This window comes from Rhea americana, unplaced genomic scaffold, assembly GCF_003343005.1.
Source record: "Rhea americana isolate MKP2758 unplaced genomic scaffold, rheAme1 scaffold_180, whole genome shotgun sequence".
In the NCBI taxonomy this organism is placed as follows: domain Eukaryota; kingdom Metazoa; phylum Chordata; class Aves; order Rheiformes; family Rheidae; genus Rhea; species Rhea americana.
In genome coordinates this window covers 1809820-1837266 of record NW_028185928.1, presented here as the reverse complement: position 1 = coordinate 1837266, position 27447 = coordinate 1809820, and the positions used below count along the sequence as shown (strand labels likewise).

The 27447-nt window shown below is 35.5% G+C and overlaps 1 protein-coding gene across 8 annotated transcripts in view; it reads left to right on the top strand.

Moving 5' to 3' along the window:
* AHI1 (Abelson helper integration site 1) overlaps positions 1-27447 on the top strand; it is a 98834-nt gene that overhangs the window by 27989 nt on the left and 43398 nt on the right. For all 8 annotated transcript variants that reach the window (XM_085301889.1, XM_085301886.1, XM_085301888.1 and 5 more), the window contains 3 exons: positions 1259-1399; positions 3602-3804; positions 18986-19103. In XM_085301889.1, the coding sequence (XP_085158015.1) occupies positions 1259-1399; positions 3602-3804; positions 18986-19103 (462 nt within the window). The remainder of the gene's footprint in view (positions 1-1258; positions 1400-3601; positions 3805-18985; positions 19104-27447) is intronic.

Below are 27447 nucleotides of genomic sequence, written 5' to 3'. Positions count from 1 at the left end.
TTTTTTTTGAGGGGGTGGGGGGAATTTGGGGATTAGGCTGTTGTTGATTTTTTTTTTTTTTTTTTGAGTGGGTGGGGGGAATTTGGGGATTAGGCTGTTGTTGAGGAAAAACTACTTCTCTTCCGAAGGACTTTGGAGTACAGAGTTTCTTCATAAATTATTCCCTGAACTGAATAGTTTTCAAGTAACTACCAAAGTCTTCCTGGGAAAATCTTAGGCAAAGCATAAAATGTAAACAGAGTTGTTATATTTGTTGTACAGTGAGGTAGGAGGGACAAAAATGACAGCAGGAGGTAACAGAAACACTTTCTGATTTTGATGACATTATATTGTCTCCAATTATAATCTAAATAATTTTTTAAAAGTACAAATAATGAACTATTTTAAAATTACCCAACAGTTCTGCTTTGAATTTCTTTTCGTGTTTCCAGCTAAATTAACTTACCTTTATGCCACTGCAGAATTTGTCTATAACATTTAGAAGACAATAAAAGTAGAAAGAGAGACTTCATTCTTTTTTTTTTAATTAGGCTTTGAGTCTTGCTTACACACTGAACTTTACAAGCATTCAAAATACTGTCAAGTTAAGAGCTAATATTATCTTTTTAAATAACATGGTGTTCAACTTTCACTCCTGTTGCCAATGTCATATAATGGCAATCCACTGCTAAGATCACTATCTCCTGGCAAAATGCAGGCACAAACACACACTGTGGAATGCTACCTTTCTGGAACTTGCTAATCAGAACAACACAACCTGGCTAACTTGATGCATCCTCTGGGGTTTCCTGCAGTTGTTGCAGCAGCACTAATTTTTCTGACTTAATACAGACTTTTAAGTTATTGAATATTTTTTGTCTTACGCCAAATATTCTTCTATCAATTTCCTTAATGAAAATTAATATGTATTTACAATACCATGGCAGTCAACACACTGCAGTAATACAAGCTTTGGCCAATCCAAGCAGTGTTATGCTCCCTAAGTACTCAAACTCTGCCATATTACAGATGACTATCATTTATATTACTCTATTGTAGTAGATATTTGGCTTTTTAGGTAGTGGATCTCACTACCTTGGTAGAGATGGGGAAAAAAAAGGAATTAAATAAAGAGAGCAAGTATTGAAAAGCATTATCTGTTTAAAAAGCTAAGCAAATACCTTTCCTCTTATATTTTGGCACTATACAAAGTGTTACAGTTAGTCAACTGTATCAAATACATTTTCATAGTATTAATAACTATATTTCATTTCTGTAGGTGATCAGGTGGCCATATATTCTGAGCTCTCCTTCACATCTCCACTTCGTGATGTTGCCTTTCATCCACATGAACACATGGTGTCATTTTGTGCCTTTGGTCAAAACCAGCCAATACTTGTATACATTTATGATTATAAAGGTACAGTAGAAACTTTCTTGATACAAACAACTGGAAATGTGTTGGATTTTTTTTTAGAAGTTATTTGCTAGTGTTTTTATTTCTTTTGAAGGAAAAAGAGAACAGTCATATAATAATAAATATCTCCATGCTTGGATATACTCAAAACCCCACTGGCAAGGTCCTGAGCAAGGTTCTCTAGGTGACCCAGTTTTGAGCAGGGGATTGGACTACGTAGTCTCCAGACACCTCTTCCAACTGCAGTGATTCAGTTATAACTTAGGCAGAAATCTCTAAAAACAGTTTAAGATTTATTTAGAACTGAATTTGATTTTGCTCAGGTGGGCCTAATCTTCCAAATCAGAGCTTTAAATATGCTATTGTATCTTACTCTGTGTGATGCTTCCAGCACTTCATAGTATATAGACAGGGTTATACAAATGTTTCGAATCTCCTTTTCAATATCAAGGTGGATTATGGAGCCAGACAATATGATCATTTTGAAAATTAATGAATAGCATGAATAGCTTAATGGAACTCTCAGCATTTTGTGCTGGCTACATTACAAATAATTTTGAGGAGCTGTATGGAAATGAATGTAGCATGATTAAGTATAGCTTGTTTTTCTAAACAGATGTTCTGAACATAGGTAAGTCTCTGGTGTGATTATGTGACAGGTATGTTTATACCCCATGTTATCTGTATACTAAAGAGAAGATGGTGGTAAACTCTACCTGTGTATTTTTAGTTTGCAAAATAAAATCCAGAACATCCTTTGTGAGCTCTTCTGGTTTTGCGTTTTTGTGGTTAGGTTTAGCAGTGTCATTCTTTCAATTAAGGGCATAGTTTCAGAGTTGGTGTTGTATCTAGATGGTAGATAACGTTAATATGATTTATATAGTAAATTATGAATATCTATGAATTATGAATATCTAGGTATATATTTATAGAGTAAATTATAAATATCTAATTGTTTAATTTGCAGTATACATCTGTTCCTAAAGTTAATGTTGTCTTTATATATTTGCCTTTTAAATAGTGTACTAATGAGATTACTCATATCAAATCTCACAGTTTAGGTTATTTGTCTATTGAACTGGATGACTTTTACAGGAAAATAAAGTGGAATGACTTCATAATTAATATTCAGTACTAAACTTAAGCCCAGTATCTGCATTCTTTAGTTGTTGTATTAGAGAGCAATGGAAAATTTGTCTCACACTAGTACAACAGTTGAAATACTTTTTTTTTGACTATGTAGTAGACAATCTTTAAAAAGCTATTAGAGTGTTTTAATATATATGTGTGTATATATTTAGTGATCACACTGGTAGTTATTTGTATCTTGTGACTATTTAACTAAGTCACTGGTGACAGTAAGACTTTGCATAGGTTGTGGTCTTTTCTATGCTGCCTGTTACTAACTTTTTGTTCCTTTTTTGGTTAAAAGCACATACTTTGCTTTCAGAAGATACTCTTACTGCTTTAGAGTTGAAAGAGTTAATCATATAGTGATACTAATTTTAGTCACTGGCACAGTTTTTAAGGCTCCAACAGTAGCATAGTGTTCTACATAGACTATTTAGTTTTATAAATACTTTGGACAAAACTTAAATAAAAAATCCTGTTAACCTTTGTTGATCTAAGACCAGAGTATAAAAGTTGCAAAAGTCAAGCCTGTTGCTTAAATGAGAGTGAGCACAACTTTCATCAAAAGTACCCTATTCAAGAAGGTTAGGCTGCCTGCTAAGATTGACTCCTGTTTAACAACTTTTGAGTTTTTCCTCAAGTATAGTAAACTCACCAGAACTAGGCTGGAAGAAGTAGTAGCTTGACATATACCTAGCAAATTGGCTCATTTGGATTGAGTGCAAGCTATATAAAGTGAGCTTTTTGCTTTTGAAAAAAACCTCTCTTTTTCCTTCCCTCCCTCTTCATTGAGAGCAGCATTGTTTTTCAGCAGTACAATAAAATCAGCTCAGTATGAGTGGTTACTGAACACACATACTGGAACAGAGACATTGTTATTGGGAAGAGTTAGGATTGTCAAACGTGTCGTTTTGAAGTTCCCCCAGTAGCACTGTTACAGATTTTGAAGGTGATTCAGTAAAGACATGCCTAGCCATTGCAGTGGCCATTCAAATTAGTTGTCGTCTTTTTTTTTGTCTATTTTTTATGGCAATTTAAGGCTTTATTTGACATAAATATTGGTTATTTCTACAGTTGCACAGCTGGAAGCTGAAATTGTAAAAGATCTCAGTTCCTCACTTACCACAGCTGCACCAAGAGGGCCACAAATTTTTAGCAGTTTTTCTGAAATTCCTACACAACAATGTTCGACAATGTCTCCAGCAGATCAGTTTGTCAGCATCGCAAGAACATCGATGAGAATGCGGAAGGTGAAACAAAAACTTGATTCTGTTACGGTAAGTCAAATTCTTGTTATTTTCAAGGAATGTGTAGTTTCCTCAGGTAGTGTTCAAATTCTGGGACTGCTATATGTAACATAGTATACATATATACTGGGATTTGTTGTTCTGGAAATGGGTATATGTATCACTAGTATTAATGCTCTTCAAAGTAGCTATTCAGAAGAGATTAATCAGGTAAAGCTAAGTTACTTTTGTTTACCATGTATCGATGACAGGGGATTCTTTTGTCAATTCCCATTGCCATTCATATGATATACTACACAGATCATTGTGGCTGAGCTTAAGAAATTTCACTTTTTTTTTTCCTTTTTTCTTTCTTTTCTTTTTTTTTTTTTTTTNTGTCTATTCACTGTTAGATTGCAGAATATTCCTGAATAGCACTCTGCAGGTCTAATTGCTGTTTAGGATGACATGGACTGTGTTTGGTTTTGTGCTTATTATTTTTCATTTTTAAGTACTTTTGAGCAATTTCACGTAGCTTTAGACTTTTCTCTGCATTAGTAACTAGTAAAGCACAGAAGAAGCAGATTAGTAGATGAAAGCAGTTGTTACAAAAGATCTGTAGCTACACTTGTCATGCTTCCAAGATTTTACTTTGGATTAGATCTAGTCCCATTCCTTCGCCTGAAAATCCCAATTATGCATGTGGTTTGAAGCAGTTTAAAGAAAAGCTATCCCATAAACCTTTGCTTTTAGTGGACCCCTTTATGAAATACTGTACTGTGGCTAACATGAAAAATGATAGCATGTTGCTGCTGCTACTAGCATTAGCTGTGGAAGGAGAAAGCAAACGTTGTTTCTGTTTCTGCTCATTTTGTTCCTGTTTATCCAAAAGTGGCAACCTGGTTGCTTCTATCTGAATCACCTCTGAGTTGATTATCATCCAGAAAGAGGCACAATATGGAAAAAACGGGGCATGTAACCTTCTGCTTTGGAGTCTAGGAAGATGTCTCAAAAGAAATGATTCCTACTCTTCCAGATCCTTCATCTGAGGAAGATGACAATGATTTTGTAAGAGTCCTTATCATTGCAACTGTTTGGCCTCTGATTAGCCAGAGGTTCTGTGCTATGGGAGAGAAATCTGGATTAGTGGAACCACATAGTACATAGTACTTGGACAGCAGCAGAAAGATGAGCAGCAGTTTTGGGGTAAAACATTGTACCTTGTGGCCTCCTGCCTGAATTGGCACCACAGGTTTCCTGTAGATAAAATGGCATGAGCCTACAATTGTATTTAAGGAGAATGACTGTCAGCTGCTGAACTTCTGTAGTCCTATTGCTCAAAGGCTTAAGGAGTTTGGAGTGAGCAAGTCCACTGTGAACAGAATCATGATCAAGGTCTCAGATACTATCTTCCAAACACTCTTCTCGTAGACCATAGATGTGGGAGATGGCAGAAAGATCATCTGAGCCTTCTCTCACTCTGGGTATCCAAACAGTAGGGGAAGGTGGTTAAAACAATCCACATCCAGTCTGGTGCCTGCTCCAGAGCAGTGATAATTGTGTAAGCTGAAAGAGCTTCCTTGCAGGAGTTTTTGAACCACTGAGATCTTAGGAGCCAGCCATCAAAAGGACCTATGATACTCATATTTTCTGTATTCTAGACTCAGACTCAAAGGATAGTGATAGCTTCTTCCCAAGCAGGGACAGGATTATTTCTGTTATGTGCCTGTATGCATTATGACAGATTCTGGATAGCCCTCACACTGCTGGGTCAGGTGGCTGTATCTGGAGCCCAAGCCGGTGTTTCCCACCTCTCTTTCTTTCCCTTTTCCTTCTTTACTATCTTATCTGCTACAGAATGGCCTTCTAGGATGTATGTTGCCTCTTATCAGCAGCCATAGGGGAATATAGTTTTCAGGAGGGGGCTTTGGCTCCTCTTGAACAAGGGAATCTGGAAGAGAGAAAAGCAATCCTGTCAGTCCTTTATGTATAAGGATATAGTTCAGTGGTTTGTTACCTATGGCCATCCCTCCCTACCCCCAGGTTCTCAAGGACATAGCTTTTTGCAAAACAGGGGATGTACTGGAGGTCAACTTCAGCCCTGACTAACTTCTCTGAAGGGCAGGTGAAACAGAGCTCAGAACAGAGTGTCTCCTCTGCTCAGTAATTTGTAAGTTACCTTATGCTATGGCCGTCCACGTGCTGTAGGGGAGTCTGTCCTATGATCTGCTGACCTTTGAAGCTGAGGAAGGCAGAGCAGCGAGGCGTTTGGTGGGGAGTGTAGATGGGAGGGTTAGTACAAGGCAGTGAACACAGAAAAGGCAGAAGACATCTTCCATGACAATGTCTATTACTTCTTTGTTTTTCCATCCTCCACTGAACGGAGCATTTATCATGCATAGCATTTATACATTCCCATCTCACACTGTTATGGTACATGCTGTAGACTCATGGCATGTGAGAGGTGATAGGGCATCCCCTTCCATCCTCCCTGGGGTATGTGACCTGCAGCAGATACCCTGTGTATTGGTGGCCCATTGAAACCAGGAATAAAAGGAACTCTGTTTCTAACACCCTTCCTACAACCTAAACTGATGCTATGCAGGGTCTCTGGGCAGAAAGGTGTGTGACTGGGGGATTAGGATTGTATCACCAGTGTTCACTGTTAGTATTAGATGGAGGGCAGTGAGCCATTAAGCTTTCTGTGCTTATTAGAACGCAAAGGTGGAGAGATAATCACCATGACAAACACAACCTCAGCCTCTTAAAGCCTCACAGCCCAAATAAGTGGAACCTGCTCCAGCCTGTACTTGTCTGCACTGATACATATGGAACTGTGAATGGGATCTTAATTGCATGGTGCTGTTAYCATGTTGTCAGTCTTTGCACTGTTGTTGAAGTTGTAACAACTCTCCTGGTCAAACCAAAGGCATTAATCATCTCTTTACAATCCCAAGACTAATTCTGTGGTTGCACCTGAAGCTTTGTAAGCTCCTTCTCTTCTACCCTAAGATGATGTGTGAGAGGGCATTGTGCATACCTTGGTTGATATCATGGGCGCTGTCACAGGGAGTTGTTGACGAGGGTTGTATCTGGGATTATGCAGAGGAGAAGTCTATGAATGCTGATGTTCATTCATGGGGGTATTCTGAAGTTCTTGTTCTTGGAACTTAAAAATAGCTCAGGAGGTAGCTTTTTCCTCTGGACTCTTCCATATGATAATCCTTGGCAGAAGGCTTAGTGATGTGGTCCTAGCCAAAGACATGTTTAAGACCTCTCTAGTCAAGGCAGTTCTCCCTAGTCTTCGTAAGGACAGTCTTCATCTTTTGAACTCTCTGCAACACTGATCATTTGTCCTTTCATATTCATTGACAGTCATGAGATGAGCGATTTCCCAATAGCACCATCACTAGATTGTCCTGCTGCCAGAGAAATTTTGGCCACTTAGCGTGGTTTGTTGAGCAGTGTTGTTTCCTGGAGGCCTTGGGTGACCCCATGCTGGGTTGCTGAAGAGATTGATGTCACTAAATTGAAGAGTAGTTGGAAAAGAGCAATAGAAGAAATAAAAGCCACAGCAAGGGAGAATGATGATAGGAGGTAGGTCTTGCAAAAAGGAGAAGGGGACACTGAGGCAGGACAAAGGTTGGCTAGATTAAGAATGAGCAGCAGAAGCACAAAGATTTGAGGGCTGGTGATTGACAATAAATATAAAGGTACAAATGCCATTTGGCTCTTCATATAGTATAAGGAGTGCTTCAGGGCATTGTGTGAATTCTTGACAGTTCAAGAATATTTCACTCACAGGAATAATTCATGGAGGTGCAGCTCACTCTTTGGTTGGACTCTTATGCCCCTGATTAGAATCAGATTGCATTATATATACACATCTGGAATCGTTCTGATGTATACGAACTGGATAGCCTGTGGATAAGACCAAGCAGAAGAACAACTTTATGATGCAAGGCAGTGCACAATAAGTGGAAATGGCTTGGGATGTACTTGATAGGTGTGCTACCTCTYCATGCTAAAATGCTAGTGTAGATAAATATACCCTTAGTTTCTTTTTCCTGGAAAGGATAACACATAGCAACCTTAAAAATGGGTTGAAATGTTACTTAATTCTGTTACACCTGGGAGTATTTTACAATGTGACTTTTCAGTGAATCACAGTTGATGCTTCTACCTTGCCTTGCAGGCACAGTGCAGAAAGAGTGATATTTTTCTTTCACAGTGGAATTTTGTGAAAGGTTTAAGTCATTGCAATGTATGATTTTACAACTTACAGTAATCATACTTCCACTTAGAGTTTACTTAAATTAGTCCAATCTGCACAGCCAGGAATAGTTAAGCAAAAATACTTGTAAGCCTGTTGCTTTTTGAGAATTGCACAGCTAACTTTGTGGAAGTTGTCCCTGTCTTTAGAACTCCAATGAAGTGGCACACTTGGATAAGAAAACAATATAATTAAAGTTAAAACAAGTAATTCCACAAGTAGCAGAACATATGGAAACTTTGTTTTCTGGAGTTTTCATTTGTGTCTCTTCTGTGTGGATTTTGTAATATTTAATAAAGGTTCATTTGTCAAATTTTGCCAAGCTTTCTGTTAATGTATAGACTTATTTGGGTTTTGTTTCCTTGTCTACCATTTGCTTCAAGTAAGCTTTTAGGTACGTAATGTTTTTGAGACCTCTTTTCTTCTGTTCAGTTTGACTGAAATTTGAATGAAAAGGTTTAAAACTTACTGGAAATTAAGAAGTTGATGTGCTATCAATGTAAGTACGTAAACTTCATTTTGTTAGGAAATTCAGGATAGATGTTGACTGTGAAGTAATTACAGGCAAAATTAATAAAAACATACATATATTCCCAATAACATTATTTCTAGAACTAAATACAGTAGTTATTTCAGAACCGGTTTTAATAAGCTTTGCAGTTACAGTTTTTGGCCTTAATCAGCATGTTTAAATGTTACATTTGACATGTTCTCTGATTATTCTGCCACTAGTAAACTTGTGTGGGAAATACTAGTTCAGAAATATTTGTGCTGTTATTTAAAATTTTTCTCGTTTTTTTCTTAATTGAAATTTTTTAATTTTAGAAAAGAGCTCAACTTTTTTAAATTAAAAAAAATCCATGTAGAATTTTTTTACTCTCTTAACTACGATCTTTGTAATCATTAATTTAAATTTGAAGAATTTTATATTTGAGTGTGAAATAATGCTTATTTATCCAAGAACAGTAGTTTTTCCTGACATCTGTCCTACACAATTTGATGACAATGTCTATGGATAAATGATGACATCTTCCATATAACTCCTGAAAATATATCAACTTTAAACCTTCTACTCATTTGTGATTTGGATTTACAGCTTCAGGTGTGTGTATATACATGTATGCAGCTTTTTCTTGTGAAAAACTTGATTAAAACTTGATTATTGAAGTAAATGTTAAGTGCAGGTTCTCCTGGAACATTCATTAGAATGTGTACTTGCATGAATCCTTTGCTAAAGCATTAGTCAAAGTTGTGACCAGTTACTCAGCTGCCTATGCAAGAATGTGCTGATGTGGCTGGGATGATGACAGAAGATGCTCAGTCCTGTGAAAATGCAGTAAAGAGTCTTTATTGTGCCCCATGTACAGTGACAGGCTGCCGCATGGCAGGGATGAAAATTGAAACTCCAAATGAGGGAGCAAGCAGTATCTTGCATGTGTTTATGTGATGCTGTGTGAAAGAGATATTGGAAGTTGCGTAAGCTTGGTACTGACTGGTCTGTGGGTCATGTTTGCATGCCAGTGCCTTGTCACAGACCCAGAGGGATTACTATTTGGAACAAGCATACTGGGAGCGTACCTGGTAGACAATAAACCTGACCTGAGGCCAAGCCTGGGCACATGTTTTGTGAGACAAAGGTATAGGAGTCTCAGAACAGCTAGATGCACCAGCATGGGAACTTGGGGTACAGTATAGGCATACTTAACAACAGTAACCAGTGGGTATAAAAGTAACTTTTAAGTGCCACATTTGAAATCTGCAACTTAGACATCTACTTTGAAAATGAAATGTGAATATATTAAAATTTGGTTTAAGTTAGGTAGAAATTGAGAGTAATTTATTCCTATATGAACTCTAGTTTTTGTATTGAGACTAATGCCTCCTTTCCAGGTACTTTTGTAACCAATTTGTTTGTTTGTTTTTCTTCTTTGCTACCTAAATAGGGATGCTGATGGATGATAGAGAAAGTGCCTCCTCTTTTATTACATTCCCATTCTTGTCAGCCCAGAAAGTATGTAATTAGACCAAAGAATTGAATATTGGGCTAAAGATTTAGCAATTCACTATAGAGCATTTTGCTACATTACAGCGTACATGTTAAAAGTATTTCTGTATCGTATTTTGAAATTAAATGTGAATTTCTTTGTAAAACCAGAATGGAGAATTGATGTCTTTGGCCTACAGAGAAATTACGCTATGTTGAATCTTGGCAGCAATTATTATTTATCTCTGCCTCAAGGAACTAATGCTAACATATGTTCTATTCATAATGGTTTTTTCATAGGAAAACACTTAACCTACAAGTGTACACTTACCATCTCTATAGTCATCAGAAGAACTCCTAAATGATTTTCATTCAATGTTCCTATTTATGTACTTAAAATAGCACTTCTGTCTAGCTATCAAAGTACTTGTTTATAGCTTTTCATAACGAGAAGGTAATGTATCTTATGCAGTTATGGAAAGTTATCTTTTAAAGTTATAACATCCTAGCTGTGATATTATACTTTCTAAATGTCAGAACTATCGTGATAGAACCTGAAAAAAGAAAAACTTTGAAACGTTTAAGAACAAAATCTATATGTACTCTGTAGTACTAACACTGCAACAAGACTGCCTTCTCTCTTTAATATGTGAATACTTCTAAATTACTCAAATGTTTGTTTTTTTGAGACTCAACTTCACAATGTATTTCTGGAAAATGCTATTAAAAGTTTATCAAAATAACTGATTTTTACTAAAGGTAATTACTGAAATTCTGATACTTAGATATTTCTGAAGTGCAACAGTAGACAACTAAAATATAAAAGGGAATATGCTTTCCTAAATACAAAACTACTTAAAACTGTTTGAATTTTTTATTCATTGAGTGTAGTTACAGCTGTGCCAGAATATATTAAGACAATAGGGACTGTGAGGTCATCCAGAAACTTTCTACCTTATACTGCATCAAACATACTGAAATTTCATCATTCCAGATGGTGTTCTTTCTCAATTTGAGATGCAAAATATATCTTATTGTGTTAAAACAGAATTAATTTGTAGCATTTAATGCCATTGTTTTTCAGAAAATATGTGCAGACTTTTTTAATTAATACATAAGCATGATACTGATACTATATAAACAATCAAGTGGAAGAAGCTGGAAGCTTGTCCTTTTTGTCTGCAACAAAGACTCAGAAGCAGAGCCAGACTCTGAATTGATGCACCTTTTTTTTATGCTACCAATGGGTTATACAGTAATTCTCCAGAGGGTTACTAATATTCTTTTAATTATATCACATTCCTAAAGTTCAGTTGCATTATAAAATGTTTATTAAGACTTTCTTATAATTTTACTTTTATAGTGAGTCCAAGAAAGTTCCATGTGGCCCACTGCATGATAGGTTTAAGAGTTGGTTTATTAATTATCAGTTTCGTGCAGAACACAATAGTGTAACATCACAGGCAAAGAGGCAATCATTTTTCTGATGACCTGTGCAATGCATTCCAATGTAATTTAATTAATTAAACAATAAATTATGTGTTTTTGAATATATGTTCTTTTTTATTTAGTTTTCCCCCTCAGAATCTTAGGATATGCTTTTCTTTCTATAGGAAATTCTGATCAAATTAATACTTTAAACATAGCTATTCCAAACTGCAGACTTACACAGATGTATTTTATAAGCTGTGGTGGAATCACTTTGAAACCTGAAATACCGTAATCTTGAATGCTTTGTTTACTAGATACAAAATTTTCTTATAAACTTCTTCCCATTTGACAACCACATAGTGTTGAATGACTGTGATTGCACAAAGCAATTGTCAAAAAAAAAAAAAAAAACCCCGAAGTATTGTTGGAAGATTTTTATTGGTAGAGTACTTACTAAAGCATGAGTGTTTTGCCTGAATTTTCTGTTGTTTATCTTTAAGAAATAGTTTATTATACAGCAGAATTTGGGAAATGGTCATGAAAATATTTTTCATKACCATTTTGTTAATTTTACCAACTTTAATAAATATAATAATATAATAAACTTAAATAATATTTTAACAATAATACTTTATTATAATAAAAATTAATTTAAAGTCACTTTACTGCAACTGGACATCATTCTAAATTGCGTCTAGATTCTGTTACTTGTATTAGAAAAGTTGAACAAATAACTATTTATTCTGTATTTTTTTTCTGTACAAAAATTTCATAAAACAGGTCAGATCCTTAAAGTCTAAAATATTTCTTTGTTATAATCGTCTTCGTTTAGCAAAATTTTTGTCTGTGTTCTGTATTTTTAACTAGCATTGGATAAAATACAAAGCAACACAAAGAGATGTGAGAGGAAAGAAACTATTATCTATATTTTGTAGATGAAGAAACTTTGGCACAGATGTGACGCAAGTAGCTATGTAAATGCTATCTTCATACTAACTTGTATAGACTTAGAACAATTTGTTACTTTGTATTAACTGTTCCTACACTTACCCAGTGATAAAAGAAAATAGGTATATTGCATTTACTATTTAATAAGTGCCATTGTCTGGGTAGTTACCTTGGAATAGGTAATACATTCTAAGTCTGTGTTCCAGCTTGGTAGTGGCAATCTGATCCTCAGCAAGATTAAGATCTCTAGTAAGATCTGTTATTAGAATTCTGAAATCTCACTTGACTAAAGTGGTAGCTAAAAAGGACTTAGTAAAATGTCTCTTTATTAGTAGGTCTGTACTTTAAGATATCTGGTCGTGGAGATACTTCTGAATTCTTTGAATATATAATTTAGTTATATTAATTTTTTTCCCCTTTCTCTGAGCTTTTTTAGCATTAGCAATAGATGCAGGATTTTCCATTTCAAACTATTTCACCATTATKTCTTAAGATTTCTAATGTTAAAAGTTAATGAGGAACTGTGTTAATTTTTTGTTGGATACACAGATTTCTGTTATGAGGAGAGGTTGTATGTTTTAGTGTGAATCTGGAATTTAAATCTACATGCTCACAGCCTTTTACTCTAGTGGAGTGAGTGGCGAGTATGAATCTTTTTGTAGCATCAGGGCAGAAATATTTATGCAGGATCACCCTTCATGCTGTGCTGTAAGTGCAAGTTACCTGTTTTTGATTCTTGCTGATAGTATTATTTGAATAGAGATCTAATTTAACACTAGTAAGTTACAGCCAGCTGTGACAAAAGGTTTAGTTCCACTACTATATTGTTAATTCTCTGTCCTCCTTTCCATAGTCTAATATTTTACTTAGTATCTTATGTTTCTATATAGAAAATGTCAGATATGAGGAATGTATTGCATTCATTTTCAGCATAAGTCTATAGCCATTATAATTATTTTACTGGAGGGCAAAATAAAATAATGTTAGCCATTTCAATAAAACATGTATGAATTTTAATGATCAGTCCTTTAATTCTATTTCCTGTTTTGTCATCATAGTTTTCTCTCTGTGAAGGTTTGTATGGTATTAAGGAAAAGTTACTCACTGCTTGTTTTTTCCTCTACTGAACAAAGTAAACAGAGATATCTGAGTAATGCTATATTTGCTCATATCATAGAGCAGAGAAGCTAGATTCACTTGTGCTGGTGAAAGAACACAGTTTATATCGCCTTGTGCCAGCTGGCTTATTGTCACCAAGATGTGGAGAAAGCAGCTTTCATTAGCAAGAAGGAGCTATACAAACTTTCAATGTGAGAGTTACCTTAAACATGTGCTGATTCAATTCACTTCAGAACATTGTTGGGGCTGAGATACAATGTGTTGCAAGATGGTGGGCGCAGAAGGGAATGTTCCATTTTAGCTGCAACATGCCTATATAAATTTACTCATGGCCCAAATACTGAAGTACTGTAAACTGAGAGTAAAAGAAGCATAGATGAGATAAGATCTGTATGGATTTTTAGTAATTTTTCAGATTCCTTTTATTTTTGGTCAGCTGAGGTAAGCAGTTTGTTTCTCATTCAAAAAAAATGAAATGGAGGGGGGGGACTAAGTTCGTATATTTTCATCCCAAGCTCTTGCTTATTCTGAGGAGATATGGTCAGGTTTTGTTAGCTTTCTCTCTTTATGATTACCTTAATCAGGGCTTATATCAGCATAAGAAATTAAATTACAATTTGTGTTTAATGCATAATTTTTAAAACAATTCAGTGAAGTGCAGACATGTTTATATAAAGTCACTTTTTTAGTTCAGAAAACTTAAGTAGGGAGGATTTTATATATGATAGGAAAAGCCTAGGAGCCAAACAAATACTTGGCAGGGTGGAGGGAGAGATGACTTTTCAAATGTCATCTCTTTGGATATTTACATGATTATCTGAAATTTTGTACTGTATTTAAAGAGTCATACTTTCATGACTTTAATCAACAAATGTAAAGGAGTAGGTTTTTGTATATATTTAGCAGACTGTAAGTCAGAAGATTTTGTGGTGTCCATTTTTCTTAGAAGGAAGAGAAATGAAATAAGACAAATACCTTCTGGTGCTTTGTTTTGATTGGGACATAAGTTAGATCCATTTTTAATTTGAAAAAAAAAAGTGGACAGAGTGTTTTCTTTTTCTTTCAACTGGTAAAGAAAATATGGATTTTCTTTTTTCTTTCTTTTTTTAACTTTTTTTTTYCATTGGCATGTACTTTGATAGGAAGCATCGTAACCAGCCTCAGAAGAGGCGAAGGTTTACATAAGTTATTTAGATCTTACTAAGCAAGACCACTCTGCTTTCTGCTACTGTTGGTCAGTGGCTGTTTTGTTAAAATGTGGGAACTGAAATACGAGTTTTAGCCCAGGAAGTGTCATACTCTGTGTGTTTCATGACTGAATCTGCACAGCTTAGTGTTTAACTGTTTTATATCTTGTACAAAGAATTTGGTTTTCCTTATGGGCAGAAAAAAGACGCTTACTAGTTCAAATGTTTATAGTAGTCTTAGTTTCTTCTTAACAATAAAAAAAAAAGGAAGAAAAGTTTTGTGGTAAGGACTGTAATAGAAATGCAAGAACTCTCTGGCAGAACTAAGGAATTGAGTATGTAAAATTACTGTGTGGCAGAGACGCATATTTGTATACAATGGCTGTCTATAAACTTTAGGTTCAAGCACCTTCTAGCTTCTGTTTTCACATGGATGCCTCTGGACTTGTATGTAGGGGGTGGGGGAGAAGGCACTCAGGTTACAAAGCAGCTATATTGTAATCTAGAGGAGTTCCTTATCTGGATGATAAGAGAACGGTAGGGATCATCAGAGGAACACACTTGCTTCAGGCAAATGTAGTCTGTATGTTTCAGTTTTGCCTATATCTGCATGATTACGGAGGACCTACCACAACGGAATCCCAGTCTTTGTTGGAGTCCTAACACAGCTGTAATAGAAATAATTGCATTTTACTTAGATGTAAACTTGACTCAGACTTATATTGTAAATTTAAAAATCGTAGCACTATTTTCTTAAAGTTAAATATTATCTTACAGCATTGAGAAAAAGAAATAGCAGAACTCATATTTTGTTTTTGTTTCAATTCTGTTGTCAACTTTTAAATTCCATAAAAATCATGGTCCAATAGCTTTTTGACTGTCTTTAAAAAGAGTGTCCTAAAGGCTTAAAATTTCAGAAGGGAAGCTTAAAACTAAAAGAATAAGAGGTGCTATAGATCTGGCCAACTTGATTTGACTTGCAAGTACATATGGAAATGCTGATTATGCTGGTTGCAAAGGTCATCAAATTGCATTCTCAGGAAAAAAGAGAAATTGTTACTGTCAACTTGTCCAGTCTTGCAGTATTCCTTTTTTTTTTAATCTCACGAAATTCACTTTTAATGTGAAAAGTAGTTCCACTGAAATGTGTATTTGCATAATTTGCATAGAGCTGCCTTAACACAAAAAATAAAATGCAAATCAGCTTTTTTTTAAACTTTGCAAAAATTGTGCAGATCTTTTTATCTGTCCAAAAACAACATTAATTTTATAACTTAGTTTTACTCAATTTAGGATAGTAGTAAACTGTGTCTTTGATAAAGCTGTGGTTTTTACATGAAGCAAGCTAAGTCTGTTGTGAAAAATAAGTAGATTGATGGTTGGCTATCTTAGCCAACTTTGCTCGTTGTTGTAAAGGTATTTAGCAATCCCTTCCCACAGCTTGCATTTCAAAAATAGTGATTGCTTCACTGTTTGTTAGGTAGGTAGTCTTATAATATGTCTGTTATAGGAAAATTAATTACTTTTCCTAGGTTATTATACTTCACCTGGAAGCAGTTCTACTAAATCATTAGTCCTCAACTATTAGCTGAATGCTTCCTTCCTCTCTCAGTGGTGTTCTTTTCTCTTTGGCCCCTTTAGATTTTCAAATAATATTTAAGATCTAGTGCCACAGAGATCATAAAAATGTCAGTTCTGCATTTACTTCAGATGGGCAGGCTTTTATAGCTGAGCTTCACTGCCTTTAAGGAGGGATGAGTCACTCTTGTAAGACTTCTTGAATTTAAAATTTTTCAAACTTCATTTGAGTCTCTTTTATAAAAGCCTGTTTTGTCCTGTTATTTTAAGGGCTTGGAGAGAAAGGAAGGATAGTATGATAGGACTTAGTTTGAATTTTAAAGGGGCCAATTTTCTTAAAGAAAAACTTCAGGAACATATTTAATCTTCTAATGCACTTGTCTGTTTGGCATGTATAATGAGTGTATTTGAGTAATACAGCAGGAAAATAGTGAATTAAATTCTGTACAGATATCATTTACATACAGATTTTCATATCTCTTCATTAAACTACCACAATCAAGACAAGTTTCTCCTGATTTTTTTTTTCTCTCTAGGGTGAAGCTGAAAACTACCTGTAAGTGCTAGTTTTGAATACTTTACTCTGCAGTGCTTAACTTGATTTCCAAAGGCTGATATAATCAAACTGTCTTCATTCCCTAGTAATTTCTGAACCAATTGTTTGATATCAAACAAATTTGAAAGGGAATTCCAAGAATTTTCATGGGGATACTTCTCTGGACAGCATACACCAGTTTCACGTTTTGGGGAAAAAAATGTGTGTGCGTCCACCTAGAAATTCATGTAAGAGTGAGATCTTTCTCCCTACATTAACAGTCAGTAATGGAAGATGAAACATTGGAAAACTGGGATTGACATGTTTGTAGCACAAGTAATTTTTCTGTGTTTTAGTAAACACATAAGCTAATGGCTTTCCACCATATTTGTACATATAAAAGAAAACTTAACTTACATATGTAACATAAAATATAAAAATATTTTTTATTCAGAAAACAACCCTCTGTTCATTCTGCTTACATTCTGCAGATACTATTTTTAACATTCAGTTGAGTTGTTACAAAAGCTATTATGCTTTTGCATCATGTTCACTGCTTAATCTGGTCTTCTGTCTTACTTTTCTTTCTTGTCAGTTTTGCAATATAGTTATTAAAATTTTATGCAATTGCTAAGACAGTACTCCATTATATAGTGTAAAGGACAGTTTTTATCACATACTTTTCAGTAGACTTACATCTGTATTACTGCATGAAAACCACACGCAGTAAGGTGAAGACCTAGTGTAGTAATAATTTCACCTTTCTATAATCGATTTATGGGTAATGTAGCCCTAAAAATATGTGTAGAGTAACCTGACTAGGGTTTTTAAAAAACAAACAGTCTATTACCTGACAATTTGCATCAAGCTTTGATTAAATATTAGTGTTTAGGTCCAGGGGATGTAAGTACATATCTAAGTGTGCTTATAATTAAACACGTAAAAATATGTATGTGTTGGCATTATTGAAGCCTGTTGAACTGTTATTGTCTGTTAAATGATAGAAGTAGTTATGTAAGTTATATAACTTTTGAAAAGAAGTTACTGTTTCACTTTGTTTTAGCTGTCTCCATTTCTGTAAATAGAATCAAGTGGATTGAAAACTGGCAGAATATCATCGTTATATTTTTGCTAACAACTATGGTTTAAGAGTCTGAAGTAAAGTCTGTGAAACCAAAGGAAGTGTTCCACAGAGTGTGGATTAAGTCACCACAAACATTTATTCCGAGTTGTGGAATAGGTTTTTTTTTTTTTTTTTTTTTTTTTTTTTTTTTTTTTTTTTGTAAATCGCTCTATTAAAAGTTTTTGCATATGAATTTGTTTTATTTGAAGATAACTAAGAATATTTTATTTAAGGCCCGTTTTCCTTTTCTTGTGGTAATATTACAAAGGTGGTCAATGAAAATATGTTTAACAAACAGTGTACAGTTCTGTATTTGATCATGTAAAAACTTCAGATTCTCATAATATATTGTCCCAGAGAGACTATGAAAAAATATATCAAAAATAAAGTTTGGAGAAAGTTTATGCTTTGTGATAGCTGCATGTTTGCAAGAAACCCCATACCAAATTGTATTTTAACAATCTTATCATTGTTATTATGGAAATAAGGACATATACTACAGGTGTGTTTTGTGTAGCTTGCGTAAAGAAGCTGTATGGTGTTTTGATGTAAATATGCTGTATAGTTTTGCAGAAATCAATTTTGACTTAGGATAGGTTCAACCTTTTTCACTAGTTCTAATACAAACTAACCTCTTAGATGCAGTGTAGGGTAAATACTGAAATGAGAAGTTATTTTATGTTTTTTCAGTTTGTTACCATGTGTAAATGTAATTTTATTTTATACAAACATGCAAAGAGAAGTTGCCAGTTCAAACTGTTCTATTGTTTTCACTACTTGATATTTTCTGTATCCATATATAAACATGGAATTCCATTTATAACTGTCAATAATTTTTCCAAACCTGTGTTTTCAAATATTCTTAAAAAAAAAAAAAAAAAAGCCTTTGAAATTGCTGTTTTACCATCCATTTGACTCTTTCCACCCACCCACCCCCCACACCCCAGAATTTAATACTTATTTGGAGTAATCAAAAATTTCTCTTTTAGCTGTTGCATCAGTAAGTAACCCAGGAAATTACACTTCATTTTCTGATTTGTCTTTCCTATTACAGGCGAGCTCAAATCTCTTGCTTCCTGCGCCATCATTGCTGTCACCACACTCCAAGTTAAGACTGTCAGGCACTCAGAGTACTCCACTGAATCCTCTATATCCTTTCTCTACTAACAGTGGTAAGCTTCTTTTTTTCATTTGATCACTCTCTCTAGGGAATGGGTAATAACTTCTGGGGTGATTTCTTCCTGTCTATATAAATTTTGCTGTGAATTTCTTTTGTGGAGTGGCCAGGCTGCTATATGTGCCATTGTTTATACAGTCTGTGTAATGTGATACAGTCCAATATTGATATTTGTTCCCTTGTAACATTTTTTTTTCAAGTTCTACACTTATTTATTAGTGCTTTAAGTTCTTAAAACAATGTGTAATTACCAGCTTTTCTTAATTTAACATTTTGTTTTAGGATATCTTAAACACAGACACCACAAAATAAAAAGAATCACATTTAAAAAATTACAATTATTAATAAAAGAAAGCAGTAATAAGAAAAACAGTTTATTTAGGAACTGTATTATTCAATCAACCCTTTCAGTTGTGTTAAATATGTTTTTAGGGTTTTGGTTTTTTGTGTTCATGAGAAAAAATAAGCAATAAAATTATGGATTTTTCTGATATTTGTTTGTTTTGACAGTATCTTGTTACATTGTTAATCAAAATATTTAATAGCAAAATGAATAATTTCATGTCTTTTTTGGGGGGTCCCTGTAAGACACAAAATTGTTAGCTTAGTTTCCAAATGTTTTCGTTTTGTATCCCTGAGCAGAGTGAAAAGAAATAGGAGGAGAGGGAAAGAAAAATATACACTTAATAGGTAAAATATAGATAGTAAAAATAGGAATAATCTGTATATAGAATTTTCTCCTAAAGGGAGATGACTTTCTTCATAAATCAAGTTGTGATTATTTAAAAAAAACAAAAAACTCGGCATGGACTAAAAAATTGTAGTCTTAGAATGACTATTATCAGTAATTCACAATACAAATGTCCAACCACTAGTTAACCTCTGTATTTCCATTTCTCTATCTTAAAAAGAGTTGCTAAAGCCGTAATAACGTCCATCTATCTCACAGCAGTTGCTTAGTATTTCCAGAAAATTATGTAGAAACAGTATAATACCTTTTCTGTCTTATATATTGTGAATATTTAAAATAAGTAGACTAACCCTTTAAACAAAATTAACATATACCTTATGTTGTTTTAAGTGTTTATATCTAATATTGCTCAAATCATTGCACACATTATTGTCCTAAATTTTACTTTAGGCAGAAGCACAGATAAGTGTGTAGATGGAGACCTTTTAATAGTGTGATCCAACTTAAATATATGCCATAGCTATTCATACATGCTTCCAATACGGTTATTGCCAGAACTGACTAATGTTTTAACACGGTCTTCAAGCACAAGGTGTTATTTATGCAGGGAAAGCAAACTAAAAAAGAAATAGAGATAGTGCTATGCGTGATACATTTTAAGGACTTTTCAACAGACAACTAAAGTTACAAGGAAATTTAGATTCTTAGGGAAAAACAACATAAAAGACTAGTGGAGCATAATTGAAATAGATTTTCTGGTAAGAAAATCTTTTAAAATCTTAAATGATTTTTAAATTTCTTTGTCATTTTGGTGGGCTCAAAGTCTGCTTTCCAGAAGCCTTTTATGCTTTGTTCTAATACTTGCCTTCCTCACTTTTTTCTTTTTGTTTCTTATGTATTTTTCCTATGTTTAAATGAAATTTCTTTTATTTCAATTCATGCCCATTGCCTCTCGTCCTTTCACTGGGCACCACTGCAAGAGTCTGGCTCTGTCTTCTTTACTCTCCCCTATCATATATTTATACATATAGGTATGGATAAGATCCCTCTGAGCCTTCTCTTCTCCAGGCAAACAGTCCCAGCTCTCCATCTCTCCTAAAATGTCAGATGTTCCCACCTCTTGATCATCTTAGTGGCCTTTCTCTGCACTCATTCCAGTATATCCATGTATCTCTTGTCCTGGGGAGCCCAGCAATGAACACTGGACACCAGATGTGGTCTCACCAGTGCTTTATGAAGGGGAAGAATCATTTCCCTCAATCTGATTCTTCCTAATGCAGGCCAGGAGGTTCTTGGCTGCCTTTGCCAAAGAGGTACATTGCTGGTTTATGTTCAGCTTGTTCACCAGGACTCCCAGATCCTTTTCCGTGAAGCTACTTTCCAGCCAGATGGTTCCTTGCCTGTACTGGTGCATTTTTCATCCCCAAGTACAGGACTTTCCATTTCCCTTTGTTGAACTTCATGATATTCCTGTCAATTCATTTCTCCAGCCTGTCAAAGTCCCTCTGAATATCAGTGCAATCATTAGATGTATCAGTCACTCCTCTCAGCTTTGCTCTCAAACTTGCTAAGGGTGCATTCCGTCCCTTCATCCAGGTCATTAATGAAGATGTTGAGCAGTACTGGACCTAGTATTGACCCTTGGAATATAGCACTAATGACTGGCCTCCAGCTAGATTTCTTGCCAGTGATTACAGTCCTCTGAGCCCTAGCAGTTCACCAGTTCTCAATCTACCTCATTCTCTACTTATCCAGTCTATATGTCATCAGTTTATCTATGAGAATGTTATGGGAGACAGTGTTGAAAACCTTGCTAACATCAAGATAAACAACATGCACTTCTCTCCCCTGAATAGTATAGAGTGCTGTACAAGAGGTATATTACAAGTTTTGTCATGCTTACTAGAATTACTAGAAGATCAATAGTATTAGAAAATCAATAGTATTAGGAAAAAAAATCATGGATTTTCACAAATCATTATTACTGAAGTAGGTACCACAAAGCAGATACAGGACATGCAGATGAGCATGTTTCTTTTATGTTAAATTCTGTGCACTTCATTAGAGAGATTTCCTTAAATTTAACAAAACTAATTTAAATTTTAAAAAACTTATCTTCTGTGCTGTTCTCTCACAAAGTTTTTTTTTAAATTTGAGAAGAAGGCAGGGAACATAGATTTTCTTAGTGATCTGAGAGCATGTCAATTTGACCTTTTCTGCAGGTCTGGAATTCATTTTTGCGTATCAGATTTTCTTGTGTTTGTGCCTCAATAACGCTGCAGCTGAAATACCTGATAGGTATCTCAGAGGTCTGTAATGATTGCTAGATGTGTGTTTTTGGAGAAAATCACCTCTGAGTCTTGTCTTTTGTAATCTGGATTCATGAAGTCTTATGGCTGATCCTACCTTTGACTCTCCTCAGATTTTTTCCTTGTTTTATATAGAGCAAATTACTTYATTCTTGTTGGAATGTTTAGTAAATTTTAGGGGATCTCTCCTAAAAGTATCTAGTGTTTAACTGTTCTTTTTTTTTTTTAAGAAAATTTGTCTAATGCCCATCTTCTGCAGTCTCAATTGAAGTTTTATCTTCCCTGTGCTCTATAGCTCTGCTTATACTCAGGATTCAGGGCTGATTTTGTCATATCCATCCTATGGCACTGCTCTGCAGCACTGCACTGTGACATGATCTAATACTCTTTCTAAGCTGTTCCTGTCTTTTCCTTCTCATGTTCTCATCTTTGTACCTTCTTCCAGGATTACCCATTTCCTGGTTGTTATTTTTTAAACAAATGAGGAAGTAGCAAAAGCTCCAGCTTTCATTTATCTGTTCTCTGAGAGACATTAAAATCTATACTTCTTTTTTTTTTTTTTTTTTTTTTTTTTTTTTTTTTTTTACTATTTTTGCCTTCCTCACTAAGATTGTAAGCATCTTTGCACAGCAAAATCACTTCCTTACAGTCTAAACATACTATTTTGCAGATCTATGGCATGACGTGAAAGAATTGGCCCATTTTTTTTTTTAGGCTTTATTCAGCAGCAACTTTTGAATTTTATAACTCCCACTAAGTTCAGGGCAAGCTTTTTAAAATAAGTTTTCATTTTCATATATTTAGCAGTGACTCTAATAGTTAACTGCATGGGAGACTGAGGTTTCACTATAAATATTGCACAGACCTTTTCACTAAAATTTCCCCTTCAATAAAGCCAGATAATTAAACTTACTCTTAAAATTAATTAAGTATGTGCTAGAAACGTGAAGGTTCTTGTATGTTAAAAAAAAAAAAAATCTCAAAAACAAAATACACAGCGCTTTGACAAGGTTGGGAGCATTAGAAAGTTTCCATCCATTAACGAAACTGATGGTCAAAGGTGTTTTCCACCTATATAAAGTGCAAATTTCAAATGACTCTCTTTTTTACTCTTTGAACGTATTAACAGAACTGAGTATTGCAGTTAGGTCCTCCAATATATCTGATAGACTATTTAAAAATCCTTTTTTCAATCTCAAGCAAACAGTGAAATCAAATGTAGTATATCAAGTTGTCGAAAGTATTTTGCATCAGCTAAATACTCTTAAAATACTGTTTCTCTTCTCTTTTTATGAGGAGAAAAAGGAGATACCTCAAGTTACAAAATTCACATTTCTGCAGAGATACTGCAGAAACATTGTCAAAAATTAAACCCTCATGTGTATGTCAGTATTATTTATTATTGCAGTATTATTAGATTTGTGGTAACTTTTTTCAATGTTTGGTATAGCTTCCCCATCTCTATAATATCTATCTTTTCTACTGCTGTGATAGTCCATAGAGGACTTAAATGGTTTTTTATTTTGACAAATTTTTATTTTGATTATATTTATTTTATAATATTCTACTAAAATTGCATGCAGATAAGAGTTACTGTAATTTCTTGGGGTTTTGGGATAGAAGAAAGTGTTGACTTATCCAAGTTGTTGTACCTCATTTGTCCTGAGTTTTGTTACATGAGAATTTAACATTTGGTTGTTAATGAAAGAAACATTCTAACAGCTTTCAGTATGGACTATTTGAATAAACATTAGCCCCAACATCTTAGAAGTTTCCTACGTAATAAAGATCTAAACTTACTTTTAAAAATAAGTTCATATTCAGGGGAAAGGATCTGATGCATTATTTTGAATATTTGGAGTTGACAGTGTTACAACCAAACATTGATTCTTAAGATACACAAACTTTAAAAAGATACAGTGAAGCTCAATTACTGTTATATATTATATTATACATTATATATATTGTATATTATAGCTTAACAGAGGGTGACCAACATCATTCAGTCAATTTATAAATCAGATAAATTTTTGCTTGTCATCTTAGCAATTACATAGAAACACAAGATCTTCTGCTACAGCTCACTGGTGCACAGCAAACTTTACTCCCTGGGAGGGAATGAAAGCAAAGAGGAATTTATATTACCTTTGAAACTCCCCAGTACTTGTATCAGCTTGAGTTTCAGCACAATTATAGTGGGATAAGGGATGCTCCAAGTTGTTCGTGGCTATCTAGAGCCCAGTTAAGCCTATTTAGGATAATTAGATCATGTATGTTCTGACTACAGCTCTTTTCCCTAACTAGAGCCTCTCTTTGTGAACTGAGAGAGGCTGGAAGAAAGCTACTAACAAAATATTGTGCTAGTCAAAGAGGAATGTGTAGAATGCCAGTTCATTGTGGCCTAATCCTTTGAGTCTCTTGTTACAATAAACTGGGGAGAGGAAACTTGTTATACAAACTGTCATTGAAAATGTCCTGTATCAAATGAACAATTGAATTCTATCAGTTTTACTATTAGAATACCTTACTTTGGAAATGAACAGTAGTAAAATATCCTAAAGAGGTTCAAGAGTTAAGATACTGAAAGAGATGACAGCATACGTATTAACTGAAGGCTGTGAGCATATATAGCATATAATCCAAGTATAACATGAAATACAGTATTTGTAGCATATTGTTGGCTGTTTGGGTACAGGACAGGTACAGGACAGAACTAAGAAAAAAGCATGCAGTATGGCCAGCAGCATTGCATGCTTTCCCACACTGCTGTACTAAAGTTATATAATACTGAACTTGAGGAATCTGTTTTTTTTTTTTTTTTTTTTTTTTTTNTTTTTTTTAAGTGGGAATGCCAGTTGGATAAACCTGTTCACTGGGATCTGATTCATACAAGTCAATTGAACAGCACATAGATCACTGAATACATCCATTTTTATTTTTTGATCTTGATATAGTATTGCAAATACTGTATTTTTACCAAGTTTAAAGTAAGAGTGAAATCTCTTCCAATTCATCTTTTAGGAGAGAAAGCTTTTTGAGTTATATGCACGTGTGTAAAGGAGAAAGTAAAGATAAGAAATGATCTCTTAATTTTGTCTTGAGAAATCTGGGTATATAAATTCCATGTTGAACCTGAATTTATGTTGCCTCACTAGCTTACCCAACAGTTTCATTTAGGTTTGATGTAATGGGGAAAGCAGTTAAGCCTGCCAAGCTGTGCGGATGGAACTATAAAAATAATGAGCAGTTTGCCATAATGTCTAATTTCAACTGAGAAAACTTTTGCGTCATTTTGAGATGTTTCTTTTCAGCCTTGCACTTTCTTGAAATTGGGACAGAATCATAATGTGACAGTGGTCTGGGGTGTGAGGACCCAGGTCATTTTCTTCTTGATCCTGCCAGTGAGGGGAAAGTATGTGAGGAGGAGTAGATGGATAATGCAAGTAAACAACTGGCTGCACAGCTGGTATCGGCAACAGGGTTTTGAGGTCTATGACTGATGAGACCCTGTTTGAATATCAACAGCTGATGGGGAGAGATGGGATTCACCTCACTGAACAGGGCATGCCTGTCTTTGCCAACAGGCTGGCCAACCTGGTAAGGAGGGCTTTAAACTGGGAAAGATGAGGGAAGAGGAAAGTTATAGAGACTTTGCAGTCAGCAAAACAGGGCTCAAGTGGGGATACCTCCAACAATTGTGTGCAGCTAGCAAATACCTCAATACAAGACTATAGGGAAAGCTCTTGCACCTCTCCTGGAAAATCAGGATGCTCAAACAGCTCTCTGAAGTGCCCTAAGTGGCTGTACAGAAATGCATGCAGCATGGGAAATAAGCAGGAGGAATTAGAGATCTGTGTGCAGTCACAGTGCTATGTGATTATAGAGACATGATAGGATAGCTTGCATGATTGGAATGCTGCCATGGATGACTATATGCACTTTAGGAAGAACGGGCCAGGAAGGCAAGGCAAGGCAGTCACCCTTTATGTGAAAGAGCACCTGGAGTGTGTTTAGCTCTGCCTAGGAGTGGACAATGAACAGGTGAAGAGCTTATGCGTAAGGATTAAGAGGCAAGCTAACATGAGTAGTACTGTTGTGGGTTTTTGCTACAGGCTGTTTGGTCAGGAAGAAGTAGAAGATGAGGCCTTCTACAGACAGCTGGAAGTAGCTTCATGATCACAGGCTCTGGTTCTCATGAGGGGCTTTAACCACCCTCCTCTGCTAGAGGAACAATACAGCAGGGCACAAGCAATACAAGAAGTTGCTGGAGAGCACTGATGATAACTTTTTGATACAGGTGGTGGAGGAGTCAGTGAGGAGAGTTGTGCTGCTGGACCTTGTACTAACAAACAAAGAAGGACTGGTTCGAGATGTGAAAGTTGGGGGCAGCCTTGGCTGTGGTGACCAAGTTCAGGTTACTGAACTTGGCTGCAGTGGAGTTCAGGATCCTGCATGAAGGAAGCAGGGCAATAAGTAGGATCGCAACCCTGGACTTCAAGAGAGTGGACTTTGGCCTCTTCAGGGAACTGCTTGGAGGAATCTCATGGGTTAGGGCCCTAGAAGGAAGGAGAGTCCAGGAGAGCTGGTTAGTATTCAAGCATCACTTCCTCCGAGCTCAAGAGCAGTGCATCCCTATGAATAAGAAGTCAAGCAAAGAGGGCGGAAGACCTGCATGGATGAGCAAGGAGCTCCTGGCAAAACTCAAACAAAAGAAGAAAATACACAGTGTGGAAGAGGGGACAGGCCACTTGGGAGGAATATAGGAATGTGGTCAGATTATGCAGGGATGCATCGAGGAAGACTGCAGCCCGTTTGGAACTGAATGTGGCAAGGGATGTCAAGGATAACAAGAAGGGCTTCTTCAAATACATCTGCAGCAAAAGGAAGACTAGGGAAAATGTGGGCCTGCTGCAGAATGTGGTGGGTGCCCTGGTGATGAAGGATACAGAGAAGGCAGAGTTACTGAATGCTGCCTTTGCTTCAGTCTTTAATGGTAAAGACAGCCTTCAGAAATCCCAGAGCCTGGAGATGAGAGAGAAGGTCTCGAGAAAGGAAGACTTTGCCTTGGTTGAGGAGGGTCAAGTTAGAGATCATTTAGACAAACTTGATATCCACAAGTCCTTAAGGCCCTGGTGTCCATGAGTGCTGAGGAAGCTGATGGATGTCATTGTTAGGCCACTGTCAGTCATCTTTGGAAGGTCATGGAGAACAGGAGAGATACCTGGGGACTGGAAGAAAGCAAATGTCACTGCTGGCTTCAGAAAGGGCAAAAAGGAGGACCCAGGCAACTACAGGCCAATCAACCTCACCTCAATCCCTGGAAAGATGATGAAACAGCT